The sequence below is a fragment of the Terrapene carolina genome, unplaced genomic scaffold (assembly GCF_002925995.2).
Source record: "Terrapene carolina triunguis isolate 2854851 unplaced genomic scaffold, T_m_triunguis-2.0 Scaffold53, whole genome shotgun sequence".
In the NCBI taxonomy this organism is placed as follows: Eukaryota; Metazoa; Chordata; order Testudines; family Emydidae; genus Terrapene; species Terrapene triunguis.
In genome coordinates this window covers 12987020-12998810 of record NW_020664404.1, presented here as the reverse complement: position 1 = coordinate 12998810, position 11791 = coordinate 12987020, and the positions used below count along the sequence as shown (strand labels likewise).

Genomic DNA, 11791 nt, shown 5'->3' with positions numbered 1-11791 from the left:
GGGGGGGGGGGGGGGGGGGTGTCCGGGTTTTCCCGTAGTGGGGCCGCAGCAGCGGGCGGCTCACGGCAGAGGGCGGGCTCGGGCGGCTCCGGCTGCAGCCACGTGGCCGGGCCCGGGCTGGGAGGAGCCACCGGCCCCGGCGCGTCTCGCTGCAGGGAGCGGCCGCGCCGCGCTCCCCGCCTGGGCCATGGAGGGTCCGCGGCTGGTGGCCGAAGTGGGCGCGCGGGGCCTGCTCGTAGGGGCCTTCCTGTGAGTGGGGTCCGGCCGGGGGGGCACGTCGCGCAGGCGGGGGTTCCCCTGGGGAAGCACCCGCACCCGGTCTGGGATACGGCCGGGGAACCCCCCGGATCAGGCGGGGATCGCCGGGGCGGCCCCCACCCCCATATAGCGCAACTGGGGATCCCCTGGGAACCCCCCCCGTTAGGGACAGGGCGGGGGAACCCCCCACCTTTAGCGCACATGGGGACCCCGGGGCAGCCCCCCCCCACATATAGCGCACATGGGGATCCCCCTGGGAAACACCCCCCGTTAGGGACAGGGTGGGGGAACCCCCCACCTTAGCACACATGGGGATCCCCCAGGACAGCCCCCCCCACCCCCCTGGTTCTGTTGATGTGATCCTTCTGTGCCAGCTGGACACTGGACTGAGAGCCAACCCACTCATTGCACTTGGGCTACCGGCTGCCAAGTGGTAACTACTGTCGCTGGTGGCCTGGGCTGCACTCTGACTTCATGATGGGAAGCTCTGGAGTCAGACAGCCCTAGTGGTATCTGTGACACCCCAGAACCAGGGAACTGGATGGCAGCTTCAGAGAACCTGCTTTTATTTTTTAGAGGTTAGGTTAAACCTGTACTGGTGTGGAATGCCCCATTTCCTCCCCCAGTGTAGCCAGCCTGGAGGGATTCAGCACAGACGTATGTGGCTGACTTGGCTGTGATGTTTCCTCTTTCAGGTCACTTCCAAAACAGAGGAGGTTCCCTTCATGGAGATAGAGGCCTTGACTGTGTAGGAAAGTTGCCCATTTAACTTAAAGTGGTTCTTAAATTGATGCTGTTAAACTGGTGCATGACACTTTAGTTTAAACCTGTTGAGTAAAGTAGAGATTGGAAGGTAACAAATGTGGCTATATTTAAGAATGGCTCTGGATCCTGGGAATTACAGACCGGTATGCCTTACATCTATACCTGATAAACTGACTGAAATGCTAATTGAGCTGTGGGACTCATTGCCATGGGATGTCACTGAGACCAAAAACTTTGCAAGTGTCAAAAAGGGACTGGATAGTTATATGGATAAAAAGAATATCCAGAGTAATAATTAATGCTAAACAGGATATTAAACCTCGTGCTTCAGGGTTTAAGCCAATCTCTAACTACGAGAGATCAAAAGGAGCCCTAAGGCTGACCGTGGAGTATCCCACATTTACCTACTTCAGAGTTCTTGGACCTTCCTCTGAGGCATCTGGTGATGGCCACTGTTACAGATATGGTACAGGACTAGAGGGACCTCACCCTTGGGTCTGATCCAGTCTGGCAATTCCTGTGAGATAAGCCACTCTTAAACCAGAATCAGTGTCCACACAGCTTTTTGCATTGGTTTAACTATATTGGTTTAAATTTATCCCTTGAACCACTGTAGCTTTCTCATGTAGACAAGCCCAAGATGCAACCTGACTACTCATTAGGGAGTTAGGAAGATAGGATTGGACATATCTGAGAATACCAATGACCCATCTATTTCAGTACCCAGCCTCTGACTGTATCCTGTAACAGATGCGTCATGGACAATCATACAATAACCTGCTAATTGGGAAAGTTTTCTCCTAGCCCCAAGCAGTCAGTGGTTGGCTTGTGCCCTGAAGCATATGGTTTTATCTCATATATATTTTAATCGTAGCTAGTATATATGAGAATGGAATTCATATTAGTCATGTAAATAGCTAGTGCCTTTTTGAATTCGACCAACCTCTTGGATCCTCTGGTAATGTGCTGGCAGGGTGATTTGAGTGTTTCTAACAATGCCTTGTGGCAATAGGTGCGTGCAAAGTGTTTCATCAGTTTCAGCCTTTGTTGCCTTTTAATTTCATTAGTGTCTCCTTGTTCTTGTATTGTGAGAGAGAGTAAGTAGGAGTCACTCAACTGACCATCTCCTTAGAACTACCCAAATCCCGGCACTAGCATGCATCTTTCCAAACTCTCTTGTTTTTTCTCTAGGATCATGGAACTTCTGCCTCCATTTCAACGTGTCATACAGCCTGAAGAGATGTGGCTTTATAAAAACCCGTACATAGAAGCGGACCATGTACCCACCAAGCTCATGTTTGTAAGTATTCGCCCAAGTCACTACACTCTTTTTAGTTTTTTTCTTTAAATAATAGCTATCAGCTAAACAATCATGGAAACAAACACTCTTCTTAATTTACGATACTAATGATATTTTAGATTATTAGAAATGAAAGAATTTTTAAAATCTGACTTACCTGTCCTTACTGATGCTCTGAGATCACTTTTTGCATTTGAGCTTGGACACTGAAAATCAGTTTCATGTTTGTTCACAGTCACTTTTACTGTCAGGTTCTCAGTGCTGCAGAGCTTTGCATTTCACACGCTGCCAGGGAATATTGTTTCAAATCAACTATTTTCAGTGGAATTTTATTGTATTAAATGTGAAATTGTTTCTGTTGGTCTAAGTTTTATAAGAAATTGTTTTTAACAAAACCTCACTTTTTGGGCCAAATTTTTGGTGATTTAAAAGTTTTTATTGGATGTGAGGTAGGAGATATAACTATACAAACAAGCCAAAGAAGAGGGAATGTAGCTCCCTAGAGAAAGAGGAGGTGGGGGAAAGATGAGATGGGAAGAGAGGGAGAAGTGATGAGCGATTGGATGAGTGGTTACTGGGTGTCAGTGAGGTGCTGATCCAGCAAAGCACTTTAGCTTGTGATTAGAGTTAAGCACATGCTTAAGTGCTGTGATGACTCAGCACCTGAATGAAGCTCAAGAAGAATGGAAGTGTGACACAGAGGATTATAGGGACGCCCTCAGAAAAAAACAGGCTCCTCTCTGAAAACTGTTTTCCTACTACATCTGCAGGTAGCACTTAAGATCATTATAACTGGAAGAGAAAATTTTAATTCTGTATCAGTTCCTATAGTGAAGCTGACTGCAGGTACAGTGCTGCCCAGACACAGCTTCCCCTGCTGTTTGTGTGGGGTTTCACATAGCAACGGGGGAGAAAAAAACCATTTAAAATAGGAAAATGTGATTATAAAACCGCAAAAACTGGACCCCAGTGCAGGGGTAGGACGTGAGATTAAAAAAATGTGTTCAAAGTAAACTCACCAGCTTTCAGGTAGACAGTGTTTCGTTGATGGGCTGTGTCCCTTGATTTGGGGAAGTGGCATTCCTGGTGAGATGCTGCAGTTCTTGGATTGGTTGTGGCTTCGGGGGCAAAGAACTACAGTTCCTTTTTGTTGAAGAGGCAGGTACAGCATGTAGGAAATGCTAAAGGAGAAAACTCTTGCATGGCATTTGGATTTGGTGAGTTGACCTTTAGGTCAAGTGCCATGTTAGACTCCCAAAGTGACCGCAAATGACAAGAGCATTCCCTGGATCACTGGGTGTTGTGACACAATCCCCAAGAGTCCCTTGTCCCTGAGATATCAGCAATAACAACTGCTGTCTCATGACAGCTGCTCTTGTTTTTCTCCCTAGCAAACAATTTGGATGCTACAGCTGATGGATTAATTAGTTAATATTTGCAAAGCGCCTAGAAAGTGAAACATGCTCAGGGGCCTTACTGTTCTCAGGAAGCAACGGCCGAATGAGCAGCAGCGAGGGAGCGCCACAGCGGAAGTGATGTATGAAAGCAAGCTGAGGCTGCAGGCCCCTATGTCAGTGTGATTATTTATACAGCTCCTACGAGGTGTTTGGCATTTTACAGACGTATATGAATATAAGCCCCCTTAAGAGCTCACCTAAACAGAAGCAGCAGCAGGGCAAGGATATTACACGGACTGGAGATAGACTTTTTAACCGGGAGAATTTTTGGCTGCTGTTCTTCTTTACCTTTGTTGTCCTTGTATCTGGAGAGCTCCCTATTGATGGACTTTGACCCCTGCAGGTTAGGGCATTAGTGAGAGCTGGATGGCAGACAACAGCGAGGAAGCCATGCTACTGGTACCTACGCTTATTCAGTATTAGCTACCGACGCTAATAGCTGGGATCAGCTTTCGGTTTGTAAAGAGTGAAGGGGGGAGTACTCTTTGGTTTAGGGGTGAAGGTTTTTAGCCTCCTTTAACAGCTCATGCATTGATTTTTGGTTGGGAAGCCGAGGGAGCTCCAGGAACAAACGTGCAGTGTTGTTACTGTGCTGTCTTGTGTCGTTGCAGTTAATTTCGTTTTTGTGTCCCTCGACGTTCATCCTTCTGGCAAAATTCCTCATGAAAGTTGACCATAGAGACACGCAGGAGGCCTTTTTGGGTGAGCTTCCCCCCCATCCTGACAGTCACACCAACAACATTATGCTGAACTGAGGGCATCCTTAGGGCAAACAAGTTCTTCCTTGTAGCAGCAGTAATGCCCAATGGGTAGATCAGCACCAGCACGTGGGATACAGGGAGCATCATTGTACTCATGCAGTGGTTCTTTAGAGCTGTGGGTAATGTCACAGCCTAGGGTGGGAGCATCTCCTTGTTACGGATCAGGAACCTCCGTGTGATGGAGAGTGGGCCTGAGGGGAGGAGGGGTCTCTTGAATCCATTGCTGGTCACACCCAGCATGTTGGCCAGGGTACAACATGGGAATTGGGAACTTCCTCCTGCTTGGGGCCTATTCGCTGGATTGTCTCCCACTGTGTGCCTTTCACTTACTGGGCAACATCCTGGCTCCACTGAAGTCAGTAGCAAAACTTTGGCTTCTATGGGGCCAGGATTTCACCCATTGTTCTTAAAAAAAACTCTGTGGGCTTAACCCCTCCCAGACCATGGTCCCCTCTTGTCTGACTCAGAGTCCAGTCCTTCCCTTCAACCTTAAGGCAAACACCTGCAGGGAATGTTCAGTGTTGCTGGGCAAGGGACGTTCTTCCCTGCTGCCCGTGTGCCAGGTGTCATGTAAGCTGAAAGTGCCACCTCTCAAGTCAACTCAGAGACCTAGGCCAGTGCAGCATCAGCACCAGCTGAAGCATCCCTCTGATAGAGGCTACTGATCAGGTGCTTGGCCGACTCCACCTGCAAAGTTTCTCCAACCACTGCTGCGGGTGTGGGCTGATTAAATTTTAACGTGCATTTGGTGCTGACGTGGGCTCTTTGCTCTCTTCCAGCTGCCAGCCTTGCTCTTGCCCTGAACGGGGTCTTCACAAATGCTGTGAAGCTAGTCGTGGGAAGGTAAGGAAGTCCATTCATCGCCAACCCCTGCGCCCGCAGACCCAGGCAGTCTTTTATGTGGCAGTCAGCAGTGCGCTGCCTGAGACGGGCTATATTTTCCCAGACCCTTTTGAGGCGAGTGCGGGGACAGGCAGGGGGCATTCTCTTAACCACCCACCCTCAGTGAATTTAGTGTGGGGACAGGCCTGATGGCCTTGGGGAATGGCAGTGTCTCTCCACAAAGCAGCAGTGGCAAGGTGAGCTTTCCCTGCATGCTCTCACCAGTGCACTAGCCTATTCTTGGAGGGTCTCTACCAGGCTCCGTGGGGAATTGAGTCACTGTAGCACATTCACTCCTCTGCCAGTTGAGGTGTGGCTACTGGTCAGTCTCAGGACCTGTGATTGGGACCCCCACCACCACCACCCAGGCTGCTGAGCAGCTGTTGGAGGGCAATGACTATCTGTTGTAGTCAGGCGCTCTCGCTTCCAGAGCTGCCAGCCACCTGGGGGTGAAGGACTCCATACCCCATTCTCTACCCCAAGCCCCTTCCTTCCCCAGGACCCTTTTCAGAACTCTGTGTGGTTCCTGGAATGGACCCGTGGGTTTGGGTGCTCTGTGGACAGGGTGGGTGTTTTGAAGGCTCCTAGAGGGCTGTGCTGTGCTGGGGGGATTCTGGAGCAGGTGGGCAAGGATGCCCTCTGATGCTTTAGCCTGAGCTGGGGAGCATCCAGTCAAACCATGCCAGCAGCTAAGTGTCTCCTCCTCTGCATGGTGCAGGGTCACATGCTTTGCTTCTCTGCCCATTAGGCCACGGCCAGATTTCTTCTACCGCTGCTTTCCGGATGGACGGGCAAACGCCAAGCTGGTGTGCACCGGTGACCTGGACGTGGTGACTGAGGGACGCAAGAGCTTCCCGAGTGGGCATTCCTCTTGTAAGCATTTGTTTCCTCTTTGCAGTGCATCATGGGAGAACCAAACAAGGGTGAGCAGGTGCCTGGGAGGTGGGATCAACTTCGCCACTGCCTTGCCATGTGGCCTGGGGCATGTTCATTGACTTCTTGCCAGGCCTCACTTTTCCCTCTGTAAATTGGCGATGCACGAAGCTCACTGCTATTTGCAGAGCTCCCGAGTGCCAGGTATCAGTACTACCTCCCCAGCCCAGGCTCCCTGTCCCTGCTTTTTGCCTAGAGTCCTTTCAGGACAAGCTCAGAGGGGGCCTTTATACTCTTAAATCACTCCTGGCAACGGATGGCCCTTGAGCTGGGGTTTGTGTGTCTGCTGGGGCTCGGGTTCTTAAGTGACGTGAATTTCCCCCTTTTGCCCAGTTGCCTTTGCTGGTCTTGCCTTCTCTGCCTTCTACCTGGCAGGAAAGCTGCACTGCTTCACCCCTGGCGGGCGTGGAAAATCCTGGCGGCTCTGTGCCTTCTTATCACCACTGCTCTGCGCTCTCCTCATCGCTCTGTCCCGCACCTGCGATTACAAGCACCACTGGCAAGGTGAGCATGCTGGCCCGGGGGAGAGGAGAGCAGGGGCTGTGGGTTGTGTCCTGTGGGAACAGGGTTAAGTAATTGGGGCATGCTCAGTGACCATGGTGATGGGCACCCTAGAAGACCCTGGATAGGTAGCATGGGGCACTGATGTTCAGGACTCTAAGTGGGACAAGGGAATGTTGGTGAAAGAAAAAGTCATTTCCAGGGTCGTGATCTCTCATACTCTTTGGGCTGTAAGTAGTGGAGGCAGAGAGCTCACTGTGAAATGTGTGTTCTGCTCAGCACTAGAGCTGAAGATTAAGTGGCAGCTCTAACTGGAGCACCATGAGCAGGCTTGAGAAGAGCAGGCATCGTACTCACAGTGTGTAGTGCCTGGAGCTGTGCCATGGGACGGGTACTAATGAATGGGAAAGTGGCTTCGGGGATTGTTGCCTGGTCCCAGTAAGAGCTCTGAACAGCAGTGGATTTGCCAGGCCCCACGTTGCCTATCGTTGTGGTGTCTGAGCATAGCTCCTTGGGGTTCAGTGGGACAGTGCAGCGAGCTGGGGGTGAATAACCCTTTTGTTTCCACCCCACAGATGTGCTGGTTGGCTCAGCGATTGGTTTCACATTTGCATACCTATGCTACAGGCAGCATTACCCTTCCCTGACTGACGCAGAGTGCCATAAACCATTGCAGTGTAAATCGAAACTACCACCAGCACGGGAGCAAAAGCTGGCCAGCTCCAGCTTCCACATGGAAATATGATGATGGGATCCACTTTGCTGGGACTGGCCCCTGGTTAATCATTCCTTCCGCTCTTCAGCCCATAGGGTGGGGAAGGGTACAGGCTTTGGGACCATCGCTTACTGCCTACTTGGTGAAGTAACTGAGTAACCCAAAGGAGGATGTGGCTGATAGCTGAATAGGAATTGCTCCCCTGAACATGCAGTAAGTGGTCCTGCTCAGCAGGCCTGTGCTCGGACCATTCTCGTTTGCAAGACACTCCCCTCTTTCAGGCCAGCCCTGGAGGAAGCTGTGTAAGTGACTGTACGCCAGCCTGCAGGAGGGAGGGGAGCAGGCTGTTAATCACACCTAAAATAGTTCAGAGTACACAAGAGCTCAGCCTTGTTGTGGTTTTGGGGGGAGGAAAAGCAGCATAGTACCTGAATCATGTCATTTACTAGGTTTTTAAATGTCAAATAAAAAGCTGGTGTAAATTCAGTGAAACAAGTTCTATTACTTTTTGGCACTAAAGAACATCATCTGTCTTTTTACGTAGCTGGCTCATTTTATATAACGTAGGTCAGTTTTGTCTGTCCATTATTAGCAATTCTAGGCAAGGTTTGTTTCCTCCCTCCTCAGTGTACATTAATAACAATGAGAGATGACAGTCAGTAGCAAATGACAGTTGTCTTCACAGTTGTTGAAAGGGTGACTGGTAAAGCAAGTGTATTCTGTCACAGGGTTTGGTTTGTTCTACTGTTGAGGGTTACAGCTCTCCCAAATCTAACCATAAAAGAAAGTAGCAGTAATTTCTTTAAGATAACCTTCAAAAGCACCTGTTTTGCTGGCTGGAGGTGAGCAGGCAGTGTTGAGGCTGTTTCATACAAAGCTGAAGGACAATAACAAGGTGAGCTCTGCCACTTTTAGAATTGGGCATCTCCTTTGTTTCATGTTCTCTTCTCCCAAGCACAGAAGCAAGATGCGAACAAGAGGCTGAATCATGGGCTTTGCTGAAAAACTCTTATTCTTACAGCAATACACTCATTTTATAAGCAGCTCTCCCTGCCTATGAACAAAGGTGCTTCTAGTTGGTGCTACTTCTTAGTTCTGTTTTCTCCTGTAATGCTTGTCCACTGCAGTGGCCTTTTGTAAAATGCCAAGGGCTCCTCTTGGGAATTTTGACAACAGCTTTAGTTTGCCATGAAGTTAGATCCCAAAATAATAAGTTCTCACATTCCACTCCCTCCCACACACCCCCAAACTCTCCCTCACACAAACACAACCACTGCAACCATAGCTTTACTTTTGTATTGACTGGAAAAAGACATTAAATAATTTTAAATGCATTTAAATTTTTTACCCAAAGTGCATAACTTGAAGAGCTGGTCATGACTGTGTGTCCTGTTAAACAGTTCCTTCTTACATACCTCCAGGAGATGTGATAGGAATCCAGGAGCTTAGCTGTGCAGAACATCACTGCCCACAGTCAGATGTGAATACAGCTTCTCTTAGTTCTTTTGGAGGGGGCAGGGTTGGGGAATACAAAATGTATTTAAATAGTGCAAATAATACACAGAAGAAAAACAAACAAGCTCATTGCACTGGGAAAAGGCCTATTGCACTGTACAGCAGGAGGGGGAACGTGGGAGTGGCCACTTCCAGACCCCAGCCCAGAGACACTATCACACGCTCACAGCATTTGCTCTCCCTTGCTCAAGGGAATCCACACGCTAAGGGGTTAGTTTAGTCAGTTGTTTACCCTGTACATCTTTGGTTACAAGAGATTTATCATTTTAGTATCTCTGCCCCATAAGTTACCCTTACAGTGCTTCTAACAGCAATCGTTCAGCAGCTCCTGGTTAATACAGCATAAGCCATGGCTGTGTACAAAAGGTTGCTTATAGGTTCACCAGCAGGGTCATCCACATTTTGTGAACGTGGATCTAGTGTCACAGCACCTGTTTACATAGTAGAGGTTGATTGATGGTGCCAGATGCTCCCCTCAGTTGTACCAATGTAGCCACTTTGAACTCAGCAGTGTGGAATGGGTGTGGTGAAGGAAAGCGTTTGGCCCATGAATCGCACTGAAAGCCTCTACCACCACAGCTATTCATCCACGCTTGAGTGCAGCTATTTTTTTCTCCTAATGAGGTCTTGACTGAATCCAGATTGAATGCTTTGCTAAGGAACTGGACATGGAGTTGGTCTGTCCTCAGCCCCCTGCTGCAGTTATTGCACCGCTTCTCACACTACAGTTAGAGGGCTTAAGCCCCTCTTCCTTGGACAGATCCCACTCCTCCTGCAGAGGGGTTTTGCCTGTGAAGGAGAATGGAATTAGAGATGGTTCAGGCTTCATCCCTTCATTGATGTGCCAGCCTCAAGTAGCCCAGGGCTCTGGGTCTGTGTTAGAAATATACTGCAATGGGCTAGGCAGCCTGAACTCTGACGTGAAGCCATACTTGGGTTTATTCCTAAGCCTTGAGTTAGTTCGGTTAATAGTAAATAAGCAGCAACCAGACATCTTCATGATCCGGTGCAAACACCTGTCATGACTTCAGCTGGTATAAAGCAAGGAGCTTAGGAGACCAATTCCCACCTGCTTCCATAGCAAACACTTTTTTCCCTAATACAGTGAGACCACGCTGCGGGTGGACACCAAGGGGAATGGTGTTGGAGTGAACGATCCCATGGGTGTGTCAATAGGTACAGGGACAAGTCCATAGTGGGTATTTTAGGAGAAGAGTGTTTTGCCTTGATTTTCCCCCCAAAAATGAGAAAAATCTCCCAGTGCTCCAGGCAGCAGCAGGTACGTGGGAAGCAGCATGCAGGATACAGTAGCAGCAGAGGATAGGAAGGCAGAGGAATCTCCGGGCTTTCCAGGTGAGTAGTCACTTGGTGTGCATCTAGGGAAGCAACAGGAAAGGGCACACAGCTTACAAGGAAACAGGGTTTATGCAGCATTAAAGCCTGAACGCACAAGGGGATTTTCCATGTAGGTGAGATCACCCCCACGTAAGCCAGTAGCACACCTCAGGCCATTTCCTAATGCACACGAGTCTCATCACCCCAAGTGCCATTAGCTGTGCCAGCCTAGTCAGGGTTCTAACACAGGATTTGTGTTTCCAGTAGTGTTCATCCAGTACTAAGTTCACTTAAACACCTTCCTGAGTAAATAATGAAGTTCTAGAGGCTGAGGAAAGAGCATGATTGGGCAGAGAAAAAGTCCAGATTCATTCTCAACATCTTGGGGTCTATTCCTAGGGAAATGATTTTCTCTCTGTATGGCACTGGTGAGACCATTACTGGATATTCTTTCTAGCCATGGTGTCCACACTTTAAAAAAGGATGTTGAAAAATTGGGAGTGTTCAGAGAAGAGCTCTACGAATGATTCAATGACTGGAAAACATCTTGCAATAAGAGCAGTCAATGTAGTTTAATCAAAGAAAAGGTTAAGCGGTAGACTGATCAAGTCACAAGTACCTTCCTGGGGAGGAGACAGTGGATACTAGAGGGCTCTTTAAGCTAGCAGAGTAAGCATAACCAGATTCATTGGCTGGGAGTAAAAGCTGGACAAATTCTAAACAGAAGGCCCATTTATTCATTTTTTTTTAAGAGTGAGGAGGGTTCATGGACTGGAACAGCTTCCCAAAGAAGGTGATAGAGCCTCCATCACTTGGAGTCTTTCAACCAAGCTTGTATCTTTTTATAAAGACATCCTCTAGCTTAGCCACAAGTTATGGGTCTTAATGCAGGAATCACTGAATGAAATGCTCTGAGCTGTGATTTGGAGGAGGTGGGACCTTCTGGCTTTAAGCTATGAAATTGACACTGACCAGACCCAGTGAGATTGAACACATGGGAGAATCCCTGGGCCTCTCAGCTGAACGACTCCATTAAAGCACAAGTTACTCAGCTTTCTCACTGCCCAAGCACAGCGAAGAGCATGAATGCTAAGGAGTTAGATTTTAAAAGTTTCTTCAGTTTTAGTTGCAGCCCTTGGGAACATTCATAACCTGACAGACCGTATCATTGGACTTATCTAAGGTACAGTGCTATAAAATGGAATGCTCCTAGGTGAGACAGCTACGTCCTTAACACCCATTCCCAAATGAAGCAAGAAGTTATTTCACAGTAAGCATGTCAACAGCTGTCAGTTTCACCGTGAGGTGTCTCAGAAAGACAAGGTAACTTACATCATGTCGCCAGAACAGTGCAGTTGGTCATCTGACT

At 48.6% G+C, this 11791-nt stretch overlaps 1 protein-coding gene across 1 annotated transcript; it reads left to right on the top strand.

Annotated features, from left to right (window-relative positions):
* Positions 1–119: 119 nt before the first annotated feature.
* Positions 120–8058, top strand: PLPP5 (phospholipid phosphatase 5). Its single transcript, XM_026658216.1, has 7 exons — positions 120–249; positions 2215–2323; positions 4392–4482; positions 5321–5384; positions 6172–6296; positions 6690–6860; positions 7433–8058. The coding sequence occupies exons 1-7, from the start codon at positions 188–190 to the stop codon at positions 7600–7602; spliced, it is 792 nt and encodes a 263-aa protein (XP_026514001.1). The 5' UTR covers positions 120–187; the 3' UTR covers positions 7603–8058.
* Positions 8059–11791: the final 3733 nt, after the last annotated feature.

Excerpts from the sequence above, each read along its gene's own strand:
- PLPP5 (XM_026658216.1), top strand. The coding sequence starts at position 188 with ATGGAGGGTCCGCGGCTGGTGGCCGAAGTGGGCGCGCGGGGCCTGCTC. Across the intron at positions 250-2,214 it reads CTGCTCGTAGGGGCCTTCCT|GATCATGGAACTTCTGCCTC; the intron begins GTGAGTGGGGTC and ends TTTTTTCTCTAG. Across the intron at positions 2,324-4,391 it reads TACCCACCAAGCTCATGTTT|TTAATTTCGTTTTTGTGTCC; the intron begins GTAAGTATTCGC and ends GTGTCGTTGCAG.